This window comes from Populus nigra, chromosome 3 (genome assembly GCF_951802175.1).
Source record: "Populus nigra chromosome 3, ddPopNigr1.1, whole genome shotgun sequence".
Taxonomy (NCBI): Eukaryota; Viridiplantae; Streptophyta; class Magnoliopsida; order Malpighiales; family Salicaceae; genus Populus; species Populus nigra.
This window is the reverse complement of record NC_084854.1, coordinates 21,395,081-21,417,004: the sequence shown is the minus strand read 5'-3', so window position 1 is coordinate 21,417,004 and position 21,924 is coordinate 21,395,081. Positions and strand designations below refer to the sequence as shown.

The 21,924-nt window shown below is 33.3% G+C and overlaps 2 protein-coding genes across 3 annotated transcripts; both read left to right on the top strand.

Moving 5' to 3' along the window:
* The first annotated feature begins 2,436 nt into the window (after window positions 1-2,436).
* Window positions 2,437-6,435, top strand: LOC133689565 (protein CHLOROPLAST IMPORT APPARATUS 2-like). Of its 2 annotated transcripts, XM_062109464.1 has the most exons (3): window positions 2,437-4,456; window positions 5,312-5,464; window positions 6,051-6,435. In XM_062109464.1, exons 1-3 carry the CDS (start codon window positions 3,326-3,328, stop codon window positions 6,111-6,113), a joined length of 1,347 nt encoding a protein of 448 aa, XP_061965448.1. In that variant the 5' UTR covers window positions 2,437-3,325; the 3' UTR covers window positions 6,114-6,435. The 2 variants fall into 2 exon arrangements, with proteins under 2 accessions (XP_061965448.1, XP_061965449.1); XM_062109465.1 differs by lacking the exon at window positions 6,051-6,435 and having other exon boundaries at window positions 5,317-5,463.
* Window positions 6,436-8,815: 2,380 nt separating this feature from the next.
* Window positions 8,816-17,074, top strand: LOC133690337 (tRNA-specific adenosine deaminase TAD2). The gene is made up of 8 exons (XM_062110591.1): window positions 8,816-8,857; window positions 10,750-10,818; window positions 10,960-10,997; window positions 13,340-13,406; window positions 15,109-15,268; window positions 15,374-15,470; window positions 15,997-16,100; window positions 16,644-17,074. Exons 1-8 carry the CDS (start codon window positions 8,831-8,833, stop codon window positions 16,688-16,690), a joined length of 609 nt encoding a protein of 202 aa, XP_061966575.1. The 5' UTR covers window positions 8,816-8,830; the 3' UTR covers window positions 16,691-17,074.
* Window positions 17,075-21,924: the final 4,850 nt, after the last annotated feature.

The following is a 21,924-nucleotide window of genomic DNA, read 5'->3' as shown; positions in this document are numbered from 1 at the left end:
AAAGGATAAAATTAAAATTAAAAATAAAAAAATAAAAAAATTATTGAAATCAATAATATTTTATTAGATAATACACAATAAAAATATATCTTTTTAGTATTTTTTATTAATAGTAATGGATCGCCGGCCATTGAGCTACTTTTTCTCACATTATTATTCATTCAGTATTTGAGTTTAAGAGCATATAAAGAAAAAGAAAATCCAATTTAAGTGTAGTTAAGAAAAACACTCTCTCTCTGTTTTTTTTTTTTCAAAAAAAAGAATAACTTAAACCAATTTCTATATTAATCGACATGAAAATGAGAATACATGAGAAATTGTTGGGGGATAAAAACAGATATATAATAAAACCCTTACATTAATCTTTCTTAAGACATTTTCCTTCATGCTCTTAAATCTCAACCATCCTTTAATCATGGAATTATGAGTGAATCAATTAGAAAAATTTGGATGTAATTTCTTTCTATTTCAAAACAATTATGGATAGAATATGGTTATATCAATATATTTTAAATAAATTAGCAAACCACTCTCTTTTTTTTAAAAAAAAAAAAACTAGATTTATTAATTCAAAATATAAAGCTTTAGGTAATGTTCGATAGTGTAGTAATGTTATTTTTGAAATAGTTTTTTTTAATATATTAAAATAATATATATTTTATTTTTTAAAATTTATTTTTGATATCTATATATTAAAAAAATATAAAAAAATATAAATTAATTTTAAAAAATATAATATAATTTTAAAAAAACCAACACCACACGGCAACAATAAATAATCTATATTGGGAGTTACTGGCGAGGGAGAGGGGGGGAGGAAGACAAGATCCAGGTTATTCCGGTGAATGTGACATGTGTTTAAAGACAGACCAGATATTTACGGTGGCATAAGTGTCTATGTTGCGGATGATTGGGATATCTAGAGAAAATATCACGAAAAGGAAAAGCCTAGGCTCTTGAAGCCTTGAAAGAGCAAAATATAATGACTTTGTTTTTATAAAAATAAAACATTAGCATTCTTTTTTGTACTAAATAAAACAATAAATACTATATTCTATACTATATTAAGATTTATGAAATCCATAGTTTATCGATTGTTATAAAGTTTTAGCCCATTTACGTGCATAAATTATTTTCCTTGTTTTAGATATTTAAGGAAATTAAGATTTCGATTGCCTTTTTCCAAACAATCTCAACGGACAACGATCATTCTTCTTTTTTTTTTCTTTTTTTAATTATTATTATTATAGAAAAAGAAAGGAACTAGAAATTAACGATGCTGGTAAGCCCAACGTATGCTACCCATCCGCCACACAGAGGAATGCAAAAGAAACCAAAAAGGTTCAAATCATTGCTCTCTGCCTCTCCCTCTCCCTCTCCCTCTCGCTCCCGTGTGTGTGAGATCCAAAAGAAACCCGATCTCTGCCTTGATACACGTGATGATCCTCTAACCATTAAAGTACTTCTTGCCATCTAAGCACTGAAAAATCTAAGATATCCAATGAGATCCTGCCATCTCAGCAGATAAGAAATCTGCCCCGTAAAATCCCACGTAAATTAATCTATTCTCGTGGCGAGGTGCAAATTGGAGGTTGTTAATTTGATTTGTTTAATGCTTATTTTTTAAAATTATTTGTGATATTAATATATTAAAATGATATAAAAGTAAAAAGAATATAATTTGAAATAAAAATAAAATAAAATTTTAATCTAAAAAAAATACTTTTTAAATACAAAAATAAACGCATCTATTATCCTATATCTCTTGTGATCTGTTTTTTTAACTTTTGCGTATACCCTTTGAACTTAGACACCGTTTGATATTATGTTTGTAACTGCGTTTCATCAAAATTAAATTTTTTTTTGCTAAAATTGAGTGCGGTTTGTACCTTTTGGATCGTTTTGATGTGCTGATATCAAAAATAATTTTTAAAAAATAAAAAAATATCATTGGCATGCATTCCGGCATGAAAAGCTATTTGAAAAACGCCCGCAACCACATTGCCAAACACGTTTGAAGTAGTTGTGAAAAATACATAGTAAAATGGGATTCTTGTATGCTAAAATCACTTTTAGGAGGAGGGAATTGGTTTCTGACCATCAAATTCTTTTTAATTTTTTCTTAAAATAAAACAATTAGGTATACCATACAAATATACTTGTACTTTCTTACTTTAAAATCTTCAAAAAAAGAAAAACAATTAAAAAAAAGAAAAAGAAAGAAAGTCATATGAGTTAGGGCGTTGGAAGATCACAACTATCATCATTATTTTCCTCTGATTGTAAGATTAATAAGTAGTAGTTTAGATCTTGGTTGTGAAATAGGGATTAATTAATTTTAAGCCAACAAATAAGGAGAGGGCCAATGATGTAAATAAGCATGACAAAATAATTGGAAGGAGAGAGAGCAAACGAAAAGGAATGGTCCCGCAGCGGGAACTGGCATTGTCTCTTCCCCTGTTCTCTTCTAATCTCATCCCTTAACTTCTCAGTCCAGCCCAGAGGGTGGCACTCTGTCTCTCTGTGCTTTTGCCATGTATCAGCAGATCTTTTTCTTTCTATCTGCCTCTACTCGTGACCTTCTTGCTAGCAACTTGGCTCCGGCTGTGCCCACAAATTAAAATCTCTTCCCTTTTCTTGTTTTATTCATTTTTATTCTCTTTATATCCTAAATTTATCAGTTTCTGGACTACAGTTTTTTCTTCACTTATTGGTTAGCTTTCCTTTCTTATGCAATCTTTTCCTTAACCAACTCTCATGTTAGCTACCGAATCTGGGTTTTTCATGGGGTTCTAGGAACCCCTTGTTTTTTAGTCAGAGAATAAGAAAAGCTGAACTCTTTTACTATTTTCTTCTTTTCTTTTTCTTTTTCCTTCATATGGGTTTTTAAAAATGGGGTTTGATGTTAAAAAGGGATTTCCTTTTGTTTTAATATGGTTCTAGGTTCTTCCTCTTTTGTATAACATTCTTGGCCTTTTCTTAAGCTACAGAAATAATTGATACTTTTTCTAGTTCGTTGTACTTTTTAGGGTTTTAGGGTTTTTGTTACTTCAAAAATACATCATCAAAAAGGTGGAATCTTTTAGCTTTTTCTAGCAGTTCACCTAATTCTACACGGGTTCCTCCAAATTCCAGGTTTTTCCTTGAATTCCCTAGTTACTAGTACTAATCTTTTTTTTAGTCTTTGGAATTCTCAGTTTTACTTTATTTAATGATCTTATATTTGTTGGATTGAAATCCCACTTGGATTCAAGGCTACAGACCTGAAATTCTCAATAAAGTTTCAGTCTTTTTTGGTATTTTTCTTGTTATTGTCGCCTTTAAAATGTCTTCTCCATGTATAAGTGGAGGTGGTAGAACCTATGGATTTGATTTAGAAATAGTCAAATCCTCATCTATTTCCTCAACAAGAACATCACACTCATCTTCACCATCTTCAACTATCTCTGAATCTAGTAATTCGCCGTTAGCAATCTCAACAAGAAAATCAAGAACTCCTCGTAAAAGGCCTAATCAAACTTACAATGAAGCAGCTGCTCTTCTTTCCACTGCCTATCCAAACATTTTCTCCACCAAACACCTCACAAAATCTAGCAAATTCACCAAACCCCAGGACAACAGTCTCCTCCTTGACCAATCCTCCGACTTGTTATTGCCTTTTCGCGTCTTCGACAACTCTGGATTCCTAATTCACCAACCAATCCGAGGAAAGCCCAGTTATGGAAACGAGTCGAAATTTGCGAATTTTACAGATAAGTCCTCTTGCCAGAGCAGCGGGGAAGTTGATTTCCACGGGAATTCAGTGGAATTGTGTGATGGACTCGACGAGGATTTCGACGCGGAATCCATTCTTGATGAGGAATTTGAGGAGGGTATTGATAGTATTATGGGGCATTTAAGTGCAGGCGATGAAATGGCTGACGAGGTGCCTAATGGCATTAGTTCTAGTTTTGGTGGTCAAATGAATTCTTGGTATGGGAGTTCAATGGGATATAATTTTGACGGGAAATCACACTATGGTCATGGGATTGCAATGAGAAGAGGTGTTAGAGCTTTGAGGCATGTTGATGAAGGAAATTGGTGGGATTTTCCGATTGTTGATATGTTACAAATCTCTCCAACACTCACCACCACCGTGGCCGCCACCGCAAAAGCCAATAACAACAATGGTCCAGAATGCAATTCAATTCCAAAGCCAAAGCCAAAACCAAAGATGAAAATGAAACCCAATTCGAGCAGCGAAAAGAAGAAAAAGAGAGTGGAGAAACCAGCTGTGATGGAAGAGAAGAAGGTGGAGTTGAAAGATGAAAATCCAGTCAAGGAGAATTCTATTCCACAATCCAGTCAAGGGTTGATATTGAAATTGAATTACGACCATGTCTTGAGCGAGTGGTCCGACCGTGGCTCGCCATTTTCCGACGAAAGTATGGGGTGTGCTGAAGGAAATGATGTCTCTGTATGTTTCTCATCTCCTGCCGGGAAATGAATTTCACATGGAAAAAAAAAGTTTCACACTTTAATAGATTAATTAATTGGTTAGGTTATAAATGTGTTTAGTAAAATAGTTGTAGTTTTCGCTACATGCCATTAAGGTGGTGCCAATTTTTAATATATAGTTTTAATTTTAATCTTTTAAGTTGATATTTTACATACGCTTTGATTTTTTTGAGTATTTTATTGTTTTTGAGATTTTAAGAAAATAAAAAAGCATAAAGAATTTTTTTCGGAAATAGCTACCTACGATTACCAATAATAATCCAGCCAACGGTGCTCATGCTACGACCTTTTGTTAATTAGTGGGACCTTAATTATTCTTTTTTTTTCTTTTTTGAGAAGCTTTAAATATGATTATTCTTTTTTTTTTTTTGAATATTATTGCTCTAACCAACTCCCTTTCTTTTTAATGATGCTGGCCTTGATTCCGTGTGATAAAGTAGTAGCCTTTTTTTAACGTTTGCTTTGTTTTTGTTTTTTGAAACAATCAAACTCAATTTTGCCGAGCAGGCAATTCAATTTGTTGACCCAAGATTTGTTTTTGCTTGCGTGGCATTTAGGTCGAGGCATACTGTGGTGGCCTTATTGTATAACTATATTAACTATTTTAATTTGTTCAAAATTAATTTTCTCGCAATAATTGTTGTGGGATTATTCAATTTATTCGAATTGCCACTAGATGTTCTAAATCCCTAACATTTATTAGGAATTATTTGTGTTAATTAGTAATAAATGAGGCTGAAGGGATAGGAAGTTGTGATTATTTCATGGGTTTTGAAGGTTCTAATTTGTTTTTATTTATTTATTTTTGCGGCAGGCCAGGCTGGCACAGATTGATTTATTCTCAGAGAATGGAATGAGAGAAGCTAGCGTCCTGCGCTACAGAGAAAAGCGGCGTACACGCCTTTTCTCTAAGAAGATCAGATACCAGGTCAGAAAAGTCAACGCTGATCAACGGCCCAGAATGAAGGTACGCTTCTTTTCTTTTCCTTACTCCATGTTATGTACTTTCTTTTTGCTGAGATCACTCTCTTGGTGATTTCAGTTAATTATACCCTGAAAAGTGGACAGTGGGAGGTTGATGGTATATCTTCTATATTACTTCTAGCTTTCCTTTTTTTTTAAAAAAAAAATATTTTTAAAATATAAAAAAATTATTATTTTAATATATTTTCGTATATAAAAATTATTTTGAAAAATAATAAAGAGAACTTCTTAATATATGATGATAAATAAGTCTATGATAAATTATTCAAATAGCTTATCATATTTTAGTGTAACTTTTGGGATGCAAAACATATATTTCATATAAAATAAACTTTAAATTAAATTGAAGGAAATGATTAAAGAAATTCAAGATCTTAGAATTAAAATATAAGATTTTTCAAAGTCTGGGGGTGCCATTGCCCCTAACCCCTAAAAAATATTTGCTAGTCTTTTGTTAAACTGGCAGTTCTTTCTGCAAGAAATTAGCCCTTTTCTTGAATTTACTAAAAATAAAAGGGTAGCTTGAACCTTCTTCTCTACTCTAATTTATGATTCTTGAAACGTTACAGGGAAGATTTGTGAGAAGGCCGAATCCAAGAAGTGATGAACAAGAGAAGAAGAAGAAGCTGTGAACATCATCATCATCACCACTGCTTTGATGATGGTATCTTTTGTTTTGCATTATTTACTTGCTTTCTTTTCATCTTCTGCGCTAAAACCCGAGGAGATGGAGGCTGGTTAGGGAGAGGAGGATATAGAAGTATGGCCGACGAGTTTTTTTCGCCTAGGCTCTATATTTTCTCTTTGTTTTCTAGTTTTTGGAAAGATGCTGCTTGAGTTTTTTTTTTTTGGTTCAAGAAAGTTATCGATTAGCATCGATCATTTAGCAGCTAAGAGGCTCTTGATGGTTCAATATTAATACAAAGTACAAATTAACTCTCTTTTCTTTTTCAATTCTTTTAGTTATGATTAAGAAACTTAATACAAACTAAGAGAGAGAGAGGAACCGATTTTCTGTTCTTGAACGTGAGTTTGTGCTACGATAAATGTGGTTAAAGTTTTATGTGCAGTAAAAAATATGTAAAAAATGTTTGGTAATTAGTTGTGTTTGGGAAGTTTGTTGTTTTTTAAAGTATTTTTTATTCGGAAATGTATTACAATAATATAATTTTTTTTATTTTTTAAAAATTATTTTTGATATCAGCATATCAAAATGATTTAAAAACACTAAAAATATTAATTTGAAGCAAAGAAAAAAATAAAAAAATTTAAAATTTTTTTAAAAATATTTTTGAAATGCAAAAATAAACAGGATTCTAGGAATTTTTACAAAACTCTGTTAAAAAACATATAAAAACTTCTGTATAAAAACTACGTTTCAAACTTAATTTTTTAGTGGATCCCGCAACATAAAATATGATTTGGTTTGTTACCAAACACCTTGCAGCGTTTGTTTCACTTTCACTGCAAACGCAAAACACTATAAAATATAATTTTTATAGTGTTTTTAAATTATTTTGATGTGTTAATGTTAAAAATATTTTTTAAAAAATAAAAAATATATTATTTTAATATATTTTTAAACAAAAAAATATTTTAAAATTACTATATTTCCAAACCTCTAATGAAATTCTTATTATAAAAAAAAGATGAGATCAAAATACATAGAGCACAAGGCATTGCCGTTCGCAATAACCAAAATCATGTGCAAAATCACATGAATATCATGAGAAAAAACGCAATCTACTCCCATTAATGCTCTTATCGGCACCTAATTTCGTCTCAATTGGCTCATCAATTTGAGTTCGTAATCGAAGTGCATGTGTATGCACCAATATTATTCAATATGCTGGCTTTACTCTTCCATTGCGAAAACAAGGACGCCATGACTTTCTTTGTTGCAAAAAAGTTGGAGCCAAGGAGTCTTCGGCCCATGAAAACGCGGTTATATTTATATTTTTTAAAAAATTAATTTTAATTTTTTTTATAAATTTTAAATCATTTTAATATATTGATTTTAAAAATAATTTTTTAAAAATAAAAAAAATAATATTTTAATGTATTTCAGCACAAAAAACACTTTAAAAATCAATTACAACTATACTCCAAAAAAAAAAACTTGTCAAATTATCTGCCATCATTAGTTATTTCAAGTGGATTATTTTCATTATAAACTCGTAGAGTGACATCTTCGTCACCTGTTTTAAGAATTTATTGATTTAATGATAAATAAATCCATAGATATTTTTCATGGAAATTAACAGTTGTCAAAATTCTTTATAAATACTAACGTGAATAGTTTAATAAGGCATTATTTATCCTCCGCGAGAAATAATTTAATAAAATATAAATACTTTTAAAGGGAATATATTTGTCCTTTCTTAATTTCTTAGGTTTTCAATAAAGAGCAGACCTAAAAAAAACACCTCACAATTATATCATAGGTAGTCTTATTCAATGTTTTAAAACTTGCACCAACCAGTGGGTCAACCCAAGAACTAGTAGACCCGGGTTCTAGACCGTTTCGGGTTCATTAGAATAGCTCCTAGGAAATTCGCATGGTCAAACCTAGGTGACCAGCGGTTGACCCAAGGATGAACTCATTTTTTATTAACGACGTCGTTTTGAACAGAGGTAAAAATCATCGGTTCCGAAGACAGGCATCCACGAGGCTGTATTGAAATGTTCAGACTACAAACTACGCTCGGAAAGTCGGGGATAAGTAAGAAGAGAAGAATTTGAAAGAAAAAAAGAGAAATCCCGTAGAAATCGAATCCCTAATTCCGCCAATGCCTTCTTCATTTCACCCAATTTGCTTCTTCTTCTTGAACGAACCTTCAATTCAAGCTTGAAATATATTCAATTTCAGCTCTTCTTTTTTCTTCTCTTCACAGTTTTCAATACATAGTTTTTACGCTTGGACCTCGTTTGTGGTGGCTAAGGGTGGTGGTGGAGGCCGAAATCAACAAGAACGTGCACTGAGAGGAGAGAGAAACTGTTGTGAGCATTGGTGTCAAAATCGCGATTTAACTCGTAAAATCCGGCGCCACCCTCCTCCCTCTATCTCGCGCAGCGCAGCCAGCAACCACCCCTCTCGCTTAGGTCAGTCCCAAAATTTACTTTCCAAATTGAATTGCAAACATTATTTAGCACATTGTCCTTTCTATCACATGATTATTTGCCAAATGGGCCAATTGCCTGATTAGTCATGCTTTGCTTTTCAAAAAGAAGTGCTGCACATTAAAGTTTTTTTTCTGCTTGTAGAATATAATTGACTTGGGCAGGCTTAAAATATCCATTTTTTTTTTGTGGAGCAAGTGAGAGAGAGGTAAAAGGTGGTCCTTCTTGGATGAAAGGTTTACCTTTTGAATGCTACGTATGTGTTTAAAACTGGGTTTTGGTTGGTTTATTTATTGATCTTTTTTACCAAATTAGTAGACCTTGTAATTATGATGGTAATGGTTTGTCTTTATTTTTGTTTGAGTTGATTTCTTTTCAGTGTTTAGCTTATTGAAATTCAATTTTGAAACGTGTTTGCAGGAGTATGTTATTGAAACTTGCTCTGGTTGTCTCTCTGTTTCTGTATACGCAGACCTAGACAAACCAGCTCTTGACCTATAGCTCTGAGAGGGTGTTTGAGAGTGGGGTGCTGGATTTTTTTTAAATGTTTTTTACTTGAAAATATATAAAAATAGTGTTTTTATTTTTTATTTTTTTAAATTCATTTTTATACTGGTATATCAAAACAATAAAAAAAACACTAAAAAAAATTAATTTGAAGCAATTTTTTTAAAAAAATTTCACGAAAACCAGGTTTAACCTCAATGTCAAATACCGCATAAATCATAAGTAAACTGCAATTTTATATTTCATTTCATTTATTTTCTTCTTCTTATGCATATACAAGAAAGAGAAGAATGATTTTTTATGCAAGAACGCTTCACACAGCCTGATTGTTGTTCTTGTCACGGACATAAACTGTTGTGTGTGAATTTGTGATCAGACTATTGGAAATAGATTAATGGAATTTTCATTGCTTGAAAATCTTCTTTTTATTGCAGTGAGCCTAATTTTTATTGCTTGTTTCCAGAACCACTCCAATTCCAAGTCTTATTTGCCTCTGTAACCAACACATGTTTATGGATAAGTACAATGCATGTCATAACATGTTGTGGAGCCCATTTCTTAATTTTGCCGAGTCCAGTGTGAAGCATCAATTTGAAAGTGCTATCTTTCCAAGTGTTTATCCTTTAGAAGCTTGTGTTTATCCTTTAGAAGCTTTTACAGGAACCAGAAGAGTTTGCTTTGGACTCCCCCCCCCCCCCCCCCCCTAACTGTTGATGTTCATTGTGGTAGATCTGTTGTGTGTGAACTTGTAATCAGACTATTGGAATGCCCATGCACAAACATGTTGTCCTTGCATAACCATTCATGATAATCTGTTTTCGTTTGCATTATGCATAGATGGTTATTTCCATTTTCTTTTAGGCACCTTTTCTTCCTTCATAATTGTTTAGGTTACAAGGGTTATATGTTGCTCTCAATCCATCAGGATTATCTTTATTCTCTTTAAGATTAGTAAAATGGGGTTTGATTTTATAAAGGGATTTTTTTTTATATGGTTCTAGGTTCCTCCTCTTTTTAAAATATTCTTTTTACTCTTGACCCTTTTCTCCTTTTCCTCTACAGAAATAATTGATACTTTTCTCGCTTGTTGTACTTTTTAGGGTTTTTGTTACTTCACAATTACATCACCAAAAAGGTGGAATCTTTTAGCTTTTCTAGCAGTTCACCTAATTCTACACGGTTTCCTCCAAATTCCAGGATTTTCTTTGAATTCCCTAGTTACTAGTGCTGATTTTTTTAAAAAATTTTTGTCTTTGGAATTCTCAATTTTTACTTTGTTTAATTATCTTATATTTGTTGGATTGAAAATCCCACTTGAATTCAAGGTTATAGACCAGAAATTCTCACTAAAGTTTCAATCTTTTTTGGTATTTTTCTTGTTATTCTCAATTTTGCTTTATTTAATTATCATATATTTTTCTTGTTATTAAATTCAAGGTTATAGACCATTCTAAATCCTCATAAAGAAACACCTCACTGAGATGCTAACAACAAACACTTGAACTAGCCAAACTGGAAGCTTCAAAGCTTGTAATTTTGTTTAGGCATTTTAACAAACAAGTTAAACACATCACTGAAAAACCAACAGACTTGAGTTCTTATTGATTCTTTTGGTGATTTCTCTATTTGAGTATTTCATAGATGGATTCTCATGTGGAAGAAGGGTGTTCTTCTGAGACTTTGGCATTCATGGAGCTCGCTATAGAACAGGTAATCCATGCAAACCTTTGTGTTAACGGAGATGATTATATTAGGCAAAAGCGTAACCAGGGAATGCTTTTTTATTGCTTTCAATTTAGATTTTTGTTTACGTTTCTGGGTTTAATTTATTTCTTCTTTTTGGTGCAACAGGCGAAAGATGCTCTGAACAACCTTGAAGTGCCAGTCGGGTAAGCTTTATCCTATGATTATTTTTCTAGTAATAATGTTAATCTTTCAAAATACTTTCTTGAGTAATCTATATCATTGGATTTGTGGAGCCATATCGCTTGTTCAATGAGTTAAAATTTTATTTTATGAGCTTTTGCATCTTTGCTAGTGAATGCAATGATACCTTGTATAATAAGTTCTTATGACATAGTATAAAATGTGGCTACCGTACTTGCCTTTTGCTTTTGTATATTTATTTTCAATGACCTAGACATGAACTCAACCTTATAAGTGACTAAAATGTAGGATAAGAAAAAGTTCAGGTTATTGTATTCATGTTTTTTATATTTTATTTGAATGTTGATAGAGTTTTAAGCTTTAACAATTGTAATGCGATTCACCAACTGAAGATTTGCCACTGAGCAACTCTGAAACCTTAGCCTTTTAGGTCGGCCATTTTAATTATTGAGCTATCCCGAATATTATTTTAGGTCAGTAACCTTATACAACATTGTTTTCACTGCTTGGTGTTCCTTTCAATGTGGTGTCCAATTTAATTGTTGGGATTCTATGGCTAAAAGCGTTTTCTTCTAATCAGTTGGGAATGTTTCATAGTCAGGTCTTGTTCTATGAAAAACATTATGATGTCCTTTGTGACATTGGATGGAATTGAGTAATGATTAAGTTTGACAAAATTATGAAGTGAGGCCGTGTTGGGCTGGGCCCATGCCTGACTTTGTATACAGAGTTAGCACCCTGAGTTCATCTCTACCCATCTTCAAATTTGAGCTCAATTATGTGAGCACAAAGCATGCCAGGAATCTGCTGGATTGTTTGTCTTTTCTCGTAAATCTCTTGGTGACATAATTGTTAGGCCAAGGTTCCCTCGATTAATGTCAAGTTTGGCACTTGGTAGTCTGTCACCTTATTCCCCAGCATGACCTTGTTTCAGATCCCACAATCCCAATCTCAGCACATTGATCATATGGATAACCGGATCATAAAAATCGGAAACCCAAAACCTAAGATGGTAAGTGGGAAAAACTCAAAAATAAGGAAGTGCAAGCATCATGTAAGCAAAATTTACAAAATATCTGGGCAGAATTTGCTTGAAAATATTCAATAAATCCATGACTATTAATGAAAATGAGTTAGGGGTGAGCAAAAAAACCGAAAAACCGATTAAACCGAGAAAACCGAGAAAAAAATAACCGAAAAAACCGAACCGAAAAAAAAAACCGATTAAACCGATTAAAATTTTTGTAAAAATTTTCGGTTCGGTTCGGTTTCGGTTTCAGAAACCTGAAACCGGAAAAACCCCAACCGAACCGAACCGGTTCGGTTTAAGGGGTACTATAGTATAAATACAAAAAAAAACATGTTATCTTTCTTAACCCTAGCCGTCCTTCTCCTTGCTCCTGAGCCGCTCCCCCAACTCACAATTCACAATTTCACATCTGTAACGAAATCAATCCATCTTCATCTACAGGACCACAGCAGGAAGGCATTCGTCATTTGTTGTGGGGGGTTTGTAAAGCACTCCACTCCACTCCATGTTTTTGAAACGCTGCAGCTGCAATTCCTTCACTAGCTAGATCTACTTGTTTGGCTTTGGACATTCCTTCCACTTGAATCCACAGAGAGGAGAGGAAGCTAGGAGTTTTGCTAAGGAAGTTGCATTTGTTTCTGGATCCAAGCGCCATCATTTGAATCTAAGGATACATGTTTCGCTTTATCTTCTTCTTCGCTTTTAGCATGTAAATTTCTAGTTTTTTTTTTATAAATTAAATTCGACCATTATTACAGTAGGATGTCTTGTTGTTGTGGTGGTTAATTGAGAAGCAAGCTTGTTTAGCTTAAAAATGGAGGAACCACTAGGTGACGAGGGGGCTAGAAAGGCCCCGACTTCAAAGACAGGTTTTCCGGTTTTTCTATTAAAAAACCGAACCGAACCGAAACCGGTCGGTTCGAACCGGTTTCGGTTCGGTTTCGGTTTGAATTTTTAAGTTTTTTAAAATTTGATTTTGGTTAGTTTTTTAGTTAAAAACCGAACCGAACCGGTTTTGCTCACCCCTAAAATGAGTAATAGGCTTGTATTATTTTTCTTGCATTTATATCAAATGACCTGGGTGAATGCCTCCAAGCAATTAAGCATGCTGCAATCCCAAATGTTGATCCAACTAAGCTGACCTTGTTGTACCATCTACTGGTTAAAGTATCACGCTTTATATTTCTACCAACTGGTCTGTAATGATGCAACCAAGTTACAATTTTGATTTTCCAATGATTAATTTTGTTTTTGCATTTAGAGTCAGTGGGGTTATTGAATGAAACCTTATGTAAAATTGTTATGTTCGACCAGTTGTGTTATTGTTGAAGATGGGAAGGTCATTGCATCTGGGAGAAATCGAACAACAGAGACAAGAAATGTAAGCTTACCAATTGATCAACTTTTTGCTTGGTTTAACTCATACATTGTCCTTTAGTTGTATTATTTAATAGTTTAGTTGCATGAACATTTTTAACTGTCCTTTCTTTCTATTCAAGTGCAAATGTGCACCTCAGTCTAATTGGTCTTAGGAATGCTTCTGATCCCAAATTTAGTTGAAATTTGAGCTAAACTTTGAGATATCCATGTTGCATAGTTAAGCCAAAGCTCAAGCCCCTGAAGTGTCAGGCGCACGCCTGAATAAAACAAGGCGCTCGCCTGAATAAAACAAGGCGCTATGCTATAAATTCAAAAAAAATATATGTATAATATTATACTATATAAATCACACACACACACACACACACACACACACACACACACACACACACACATATATATATATATATATGTTAAAAATTAAGATTAGAAAATCAAAGTGAAACTCAAAATGTTTTAACATAGTCATAAAAAGTTATACTATTCACCCTTAAAAACAAAATAAAAAAAATTAAAAGAGCAAGTACATTAAAATAGTTAAACTTAAAATGCTAAAGTTTGGAATAAACTAAGTTGAATAAATAAATAAAAAAGAGAATAAACTGAAGTTTCAGACACAATAAACATGGCAAGAAAAAAAAATCAATTATGAAGTTTGATGAGTGATGAACTTGAGATTTGAAAAAAATGTTCTTCTATTAAAAAAAAAAGTAAAAATTTCGGCAGCATAACACGTGGATATTTAAAGAAAGAAAAGAAGACAGGTAAAGAAGAAATAAGATGGAGAGAGAGACTACATAAGTGAAAAAGGAAAAAGAAGAGATAAAATAAATGAAGAAACAAACAAAAAATGTAACTGATTCTTTGGAAAAGTGTGGCTGACTACATAAGTGAAAAAGGAAAAAGAAGAGATAAAATAAATGAAGAAACAAACAAAAAATGTAACTGATTCTTTGGAAAAGTGTGGCTGCCAAATGTGCCTCAACTCTATTTTGATGGTCTTTTTTTGTCTTTTTAAATCCTATTCTTTACTTTTATAATGACATCCTTAAATTATTTTTGGTGGTGAATAGAAAGAATATGGGCAAATAGGTCAAAACGCATATCAATTAAAAAAAGGGGAAATAGAACATATATTTTGACTAGGCACTCGCTTCAGCGCCCGGTGCTTGCACTCCAGGTGAGCGCCTAGTTAAATTGCCTCGCCTGGAAAAATAAAAGGCACTGGGGTCTGGCCTCTCCTAGAGTACCTAGGTGAGCGCCTCAGCACCTCTTGACAACACTGGCTCAAGCAAACCAAATATCAGGATATGTTTAGCTTTCACTACTTTGGCCTCAATAGTGTTTCTTGAAAGCTGAATTCTTTTTCCTTAGTGTTAAATAATTTCACCACTAGGATCTGGAGGTCAATCAGACAGAGACAGCCAGTCTTTGTCGTGAGTTAGGACATTGCCCTATATTTCAGCTTGGTAACTTGTGGTTGTAAATTGGGTTGGTGTTATTCCAAAAAGAAGAAAAAAAGGGTTGATGTGATTTGGACAAGAATTAGAGACAGTATATATATGAAGGCATTAAAGACATCAAATCTACCTTCTCTGTATTCTTGTACTCTCCTTGAAGGTTTGTGTTGGGGTTTTGATGGGGGAGCTTTGGTAGCATGCATTCATTAATAAGGTGGCACTTCCCTTAATTTCTTATGGCAGGCTACAAGACACGCAGAGATGGAAGCAATTGATATTCTTCTTGAACAGTGGCAAAAAAGTGGACTTTCAGTGTCAGAAGTTGCTGAAAAGTTTTCAACATGCAGTCTCTATGTTACATGTGAACCATGTATAATGTGTGCTGCAGCCTTGTCGATACTTGGTATGTTGGTTCTCCTTTAATGGCAAGACTCCAATCATTGCTAACTTACTTTCTTATTTACAGCTAGTCTGATCAGTTACTGCTGAATCTGTTCCCTTGACTTAGGTATAAAAGAAGTATATTATGGATGCGCAAATGATAAATTTGGAGGTTGTGGATCAATATTGTCATTGCATTGTAGCAGCTCTAAACTACCTAATAGGTACATATCTATGTACCATATTTCTGTTAGTTCATGATCATTCATAAGTGGATAATGCATACCAGACCTCAAAAATATGCCTTGTTTGTGCATTTTGCACAAATGAATAATGTGATGAAATGGAGGATACAAATTCATATACCAAAGAGAAAGTAGCTAATATGAATATGATGATGGAATATGAACCTTACTGCCACTTGACATCAAGAAAAATTAAAAGAGAGAGTTTTCATTCTGAATAGTTCAGATGATGGAATATGATGCTTAGGGTCACTTGGGTGTTTTATGGTTTGGATTTAAATATCAAACCTCTGCTTTCAGATTTTTATTACAAACGAAAAGTATAATTTGTTATGGACTACTCATGGTAGAAGTTTTAGGTTATTGTTATGTGATACCCTGCTTGTCTGGTTCCCAGTGCAAGGTCCTTAAATTATTTGGTAGAGATTGTCTTTTAGAAACATCTTCCATTTATTAGGGAATTGTGCAATTGAATTCATGCACAATATGTTCCACATTTTGTCAGTGGGGGCATTGCTCAAAGGAAAGATTTCAAATGTACTGGAGGAATAATGGCACTTGAAGCAGTCTCTCTTCTACGACGTTTCTATGAACAAGGGAACCCCAATGGTATGAAACTCGATTGCCCAGCTACAGCCATAATGATGCATATGGGCACATGAACTGGAATTTTGTGAAATGAATGGAAGGCAATTATTTTGAATGTCTTCTAGTAATTATTATGTCAAAACCAACTTTGGAGTCTGAAATGACTAGCACTTTGCACACCCTCATAGCAATTATTATTTGATTATATGATGCGTATTGCAGTCATAATCTCTTGCATGCTTTGATGTTGGCGATTCCCTGAACTGTGAAGAAATTATTAAAAATGATGTACTTTCACCTCATTTCTCCTCTTGGAAGAGAGATAACCACTGGGACACCCACCCACCCATGCACCATTATTATATTGAGGTCAGCTTTAGCATTTTGCAATGCACATTCATCAATCCAACATGTCGCGTGGGTGGGGATGCATCTACCTTGTTTGCTTATCTATACAGTCCTACGAGTATTATATGCTAAGCACTGAAAAGTTTAGACAGTAACATCATATCTTTAATTGAATTTGTCTTCACTGGACCCTCGATAATAACTTCTTTTTTTCAGCTCCAAAACCTCACAGGCCACTGGTTCAACAGGCAACAAACAACTAGACTACCAAAACAATATTTCATACTTTCTTGCTTCCAGTTGTCTTGATGTAAGACTTGCGAGATAATCAAGTACCTTCATCATCTGTGGGAATTCAGGCAGAGGAATGTGCTGGTTCATCAGCATTGCGTCAACACTTTATAAGGGATCTAGGAGCAAAGCTTTCATGATTAGTAGATTTGATTTTACACTTTCGACTGTACAATCTCTTCTCATCAGTTTCTTTCAAAACCCAGATAAAATCTAAGACGTGTAATAAGAAGTATTTTAGATAGAAACTGTATACGGTGGACCAGAAATTGAAATTTGTGTTATGGTCAATGAATGTAGCAAATATACTATGATTTTTTTCTTTCGGCAATAAGAGAATTTGTTACGATGGATCATCAATGTACACGAAGTTTGGATTCTTCGAATGGAAATTTTGTTACAGATAACATTTCAGGTAAAGAAGAAGAGTAGCAGTACAAAATCTTGAAACCTTTAATCAATGGTCACATAAGTACTCATTTCTGTGCTTCTGCTAAAAGAATTGGTGATGGTAGTGGTAGTGATAGCAGTAGTTCTTGGAAAAAATGTTTTCATGCAGAATCCCTGGTAAAGATGCTAATTTGTGATAATTGTGAAGATTCATTTCATGTATCTTGCTGCAGTCCTCGTGTTAAAAGAATACCGGTTGATGAATGGTTGTGTCGTTCATGTTTGAAGAATAAAGAAAAAAATTCCGAAGGAGACAATTATTAGAAAACCTCTCAATATAATTCATGACATGGGCAGATGTAGAAATGCTTCATCTGCAGATAGAAAACCTCTCAATTTAATTCATGACATAGGCAGAAGTAGAAATGCTTCGTCTGCAGGTGAATCAAATACTGTATTAAACTTATGGATTTGGTGAGTTTTTTTAAATTTAACTTGATTTGTTTATAGTTTATTTTTTTTATATTGTTGAAAAAATAGTTTTAAAGAAAAATCATTGTATTAAACTTTATAAAGTAATAAAAATTAAAGGATGCGTGGAAAATCATTGTTCACCCAACACTCATTGCATTATGGATTATAATAGTAATTCACAGTGTTTTGTTTTTTTTTTATTATTTCTCTTCTTTTTTGTTTTTTAATTTTTGTTGTGATTTTTTTTTCAAATCTATTTTTGTCGATTTTATCTTTTAATATTGAGATTGTTAAGAATTTAGTTTTATAATTTATTTATTTTTATTTTTATATAAAGTTAATGTGATTTACAGATTTGTCAAAATAATTCGGGTTAACCTGATTTCTAAGTTTTGTGATTTACCTTTCTAAGTCTTTTTGTTAGGTTTGTTGTGACATTAGGGAATTCTAATGTTTTCCATTGAAGAATAGAATTAGGCTGGATAATTTTATTCATATCACCAAAGGGTATTTATATTGTACAAAGATCAATCATTTAGATAAGTCAACTGTGCAATTGAATAGGCTACAATCCTGGAGCTAAAAGTTAGGCTAAAAATCACCCAATTAATCGACAACAATCAGCTAACCAATTGATTAGTTGTATTAATATACTTTAACTTTAATTAACTAGAAGGTGGTTCAATTATAAAAGTTTGACATTAAAGAGTTTGTTTTCTTTATAATTTTATGTTTGAACCCTGTGGTTGTTAATATGATAACCACTGAAGGTTTACATGGTCATAAAGTTCAGGGTCTGTATGATTAATCGAAGTGCACGCAAGTTAACCCGGACATCCACACACACACACACACACATATATATATATATATATAGAGAGAGAGAGAGAGAGAGAAACTCTCTCCTTTAAGTCACACCTGCTCAAATGATACATGAAAAAGATCATTAGTAATAACATGAGTTATTATATTAACGAGCTCTCTTTGTACTAAAAAATCTTAACCAGACACCAAAATCTAGATTATCTTTGATGTTGAACTTGAACTCTTTTTAATTTCAATATGATTGGATGATGATGCTAAATCATATTATTATTTTTAGATTAACATGGATGTCTGGATTAATTTGCGCGTATCTCTACTAATCCCACAGATCTTGAGATTAACAACCATGTAAGTCTCTAATGGTCTTAAGGTTTGTGGTATTTAAACCGGTGATCTCTATGAAACAAACACAAAATCTGATCAATTAAACTACACTTCTCAGTATTGCTAAACCGGATTTTTGGTAAACTTAAAAAAAAATACACTTGTATTTTTTTGTATCGTAGCCAATTCACCAGAGAGAATTTTGTGCCAAGTAAGCTTTGTAATATGATGGAAGGCACGGTATTCTGCTTTCGCACTAGATAGTGATACAACATCCTGTTTTTACTCCTCCGAGTTACTTAGATACCTCCAACAAATGACACATACCCTAAGAAAGATTTTCCATCTAATTTGGATCCAGCAAAATCAAAATCAGTATATTCCACAATATCCAGGCGGTTATGTCAAGAGAACATAACACCTTTACATGGAGAGGATTTCAAGTAAACCAAGATACAATTTACATGGATGAATTGGACAACACTAACAGCATTGATCTCTACAACCTTTGATACCTCTCGTTATTCGTTGGAACCTGATCCAGCTAGAAAGCAAGACCATGGTTCATCTTAATAAGAGTATCCACAGGTTTACATGCAGAGTTATCAATTTCAGTCAGGAGATCTAATATGTATTTCTGTTGTGAGAGAAAGAGTCTTTGGTTGAATTGAGACACTTCAATGCCCAAGAAATATTTTAAAGTTCAAGTCCTTATCTCAAATTTCTTGGCCAAGTAGTTTTGAAGTTTCTCTAGCTCACTCATGTCACTGCCTGCAACAATATGTCATCAATATAAATAAATAGGCAACATAATATCATCACCTTCCTTTTTATAGAACACAGTGTGATCTGCCAAGACTTGTTTGAAACCATTCTTCTTCATCGAGTGACTCAACCTGCTTAACCAAGCCCTCGACATTTGCTTCAGTCCAAACAGTGCCTTTTTTAGCTTGCATGCCTTCCCTCCTTTAGGCATAAAGTTTGGAGGAGGGCCCATATACACTTAACAGGCGTATATATCAATGTTTGTTCTTTCAATTAGTCAATGGTAATTGATATCTAGATATTTTCTACTGGATTTAAAAAGTATACCATATATATATGTTGACATTGCATTAATTATTAATGAGAAAAAAGGAAGAATTCAGTCTGGGGAGATATACCAAAGAGAAAGTAACTGATAAAAAAACCTTACTGTTGCTTGACATTGAAAAAAATTATAAGAATTCCCCTTGGAGATTTTGTTATGAATAGTTCAGTGATAGCATATCATGCCTCGGATCTGTTGGGGGTGTTTTTTGTCTGGATATAAATATCCAACCTCTGCTGTAATGTAATGTACTTCCCATTGCAAGGTCCTTTGATTGTTTGATAGAGAATCTAGAGATTTTGTTTTAGATACATCTTGCATTCAGGGAATTGTGCACATGAATTCATCTATAATATGGTATTTATTTTGTTACTGGGGAAATTTCACAGAGGAAGGATCTCAAATGTCTTCAGTGGCTCTAGAAGAAGTCGCTCTTCTACGAAGTTTCAATGAACAAGAGAACCCTAATGGTATGTAGCTTGATTACTCAGCTGCAGCCATTTATGATGCACAAGAGCTCATGAACTGGCATTTTGTGAATTGCTTTGTCTAGAAAGCAAATTTTTGAATGTCTTTTGGTAATTATTACGACAAAACCAAGTTTGGAGTCTGGAATGACTTCCTTTTTGCACACGCATGAACACGTAGGCAATTATTATGTGATGACATTATGCTTATTTCATCATAATCTTTCTATGCTTGAATGTTAACGATTCCCTGAACTGTGTGGAGATCTTTATGAAATCATTAGAGATGATATTACTTACACCTCTCTTCTCTCCTTGGGAAAGAATTAACCATAGGGACGAACACACACAGCCTCGTTAGGATTTAAGATATTGAGGTCAGTTTTAGCATTCTGCGATGCACCTTCATCAATCCTAATATGTTGCGGGGGTTTGGATGCAGCTACCTTGTTTTCTCATCTTATCAGACCTATGAGTATTATATTTGCTATGCACTAAAAAGTGTAGACAGCAACATAATTTCTGCTAATTGAATTTATTTTTTGTTCACTTGACACTCAATACTCAGTTTTTTTTTCCAGCTCCAAAGTTTCACATACCACTGGTTCAACAGACAACGCACGACTAGGACTTTCATAATTAAGTACCTTCATCATCCGCAAGATTCAGGCAGAGGAATGCGTTGATTCATCGGTATTGTTTCAACTGTTTATGAGGATCTAGGAGCAAAGCTTTCAGAATTACTAGTAGTTTTGATTCTGCATATGATGTTACAGTATTGTACAAACTCTTCATCAGTAGCTTTTAAAACCCAGATAAAATCTGGGCTTGAAATAAGAATTCTTTCATATAGAAACTGTATATGGTGGACCGGTGATTGAAATTTGTGTTACATTTGCCTTGGTCAATGAATGGAGCATTTTATTGTGATTTTTTTTTCCATTTCTCTTTACACTAAGAGATGCTATGTGGTTTCAGTTGATGTCATGCATTTGAAGGGAAAAGTGGAAGAATGGAATTTGTGGTCTTATGTTAGTGTCATCTCCAAGCTTTCTTGAAGGACTTGATTACTTTTCATGGCGTGTAATCCATGTACAGTCTAAAATTAAGGAACAATTGCAAGAGTGCTTATCTTGGCCATTGCTGTACTGTCACAACTGAGCAGAGCAAACCTATCAATAAATTAGGTTTCTATATAAATTTTTTACCAATAATGCACCATGAAAAACACAAATGTGACATATTTGGTAGTTTAAAAGAGAAACAGCATGAACTTTAGAAGGCTTTATTACAATTGTATCAATAATGGAAACAAAGACATGATCAAATCTATAATCTGAAAATTTTCCCCATTAAGAACAAAAACAGCGTGACATAATTAACCCATATTCTATAATTTAAAAACTTGTTACAAAGCAGAAAGTGTTCATTCTAGCAACATTCATTAAACAAGAAAGAGGAGACAGATCTGGAGTTAAAAGTTTTCGTCCTGCTGCTGCTGCTTCTTTTTTCTCATTACTACCTTTTGCACATCTACTACTATGGGCACATTTGTATTATACGTTCTATTTTATAACAGGAGATGATAATCTTGTTTACTCCATGTTTTCAATTCAAATACCAAGTCTAAGGAAAG

Coding starts and splice junctions, on each gene's coding strand:
- LOC133689565 (XM_062109464.1), top strand. CDS start 3,326: ATGTCTTCTCCATGTATAAGTGGAGGTGGTAGAACCTATGGATTTGAT. Junction 4,457..5,311: donor CTGAAGGAAATGATGTCTCT/GTATGTTTCTCA, acceptor TTTTTGCGGCAG/GCCAGGCTGGCACAGATTGA. Junction 5,465..6,050: donor ATCAACGGCCCAGAATGAAG/GTACGCTTCTTT, acceptor GAAACGTTACAG/GGAAGATTTGTGAGAAGGCC.
- LOC133690337 (XM_062110591.1), top strand. CDS start 8,831: ATGAAAGGTTTACCTTTTGAATGCTAC. Junction 10,819..10,959: donor TGGAGCTCGCTATAGAACAG/GTAATCCATGCA, acceptor TTGGTGCAACAG/GCGAAAGATGCTCTGAACAA. Junction 15,471..15,996: donor AGCTCTAAACTACCTAATAG/GTACATATCTAT, acceptor ACATTTTGTCAG/TGGGGGCATTGCTCAAAGGA.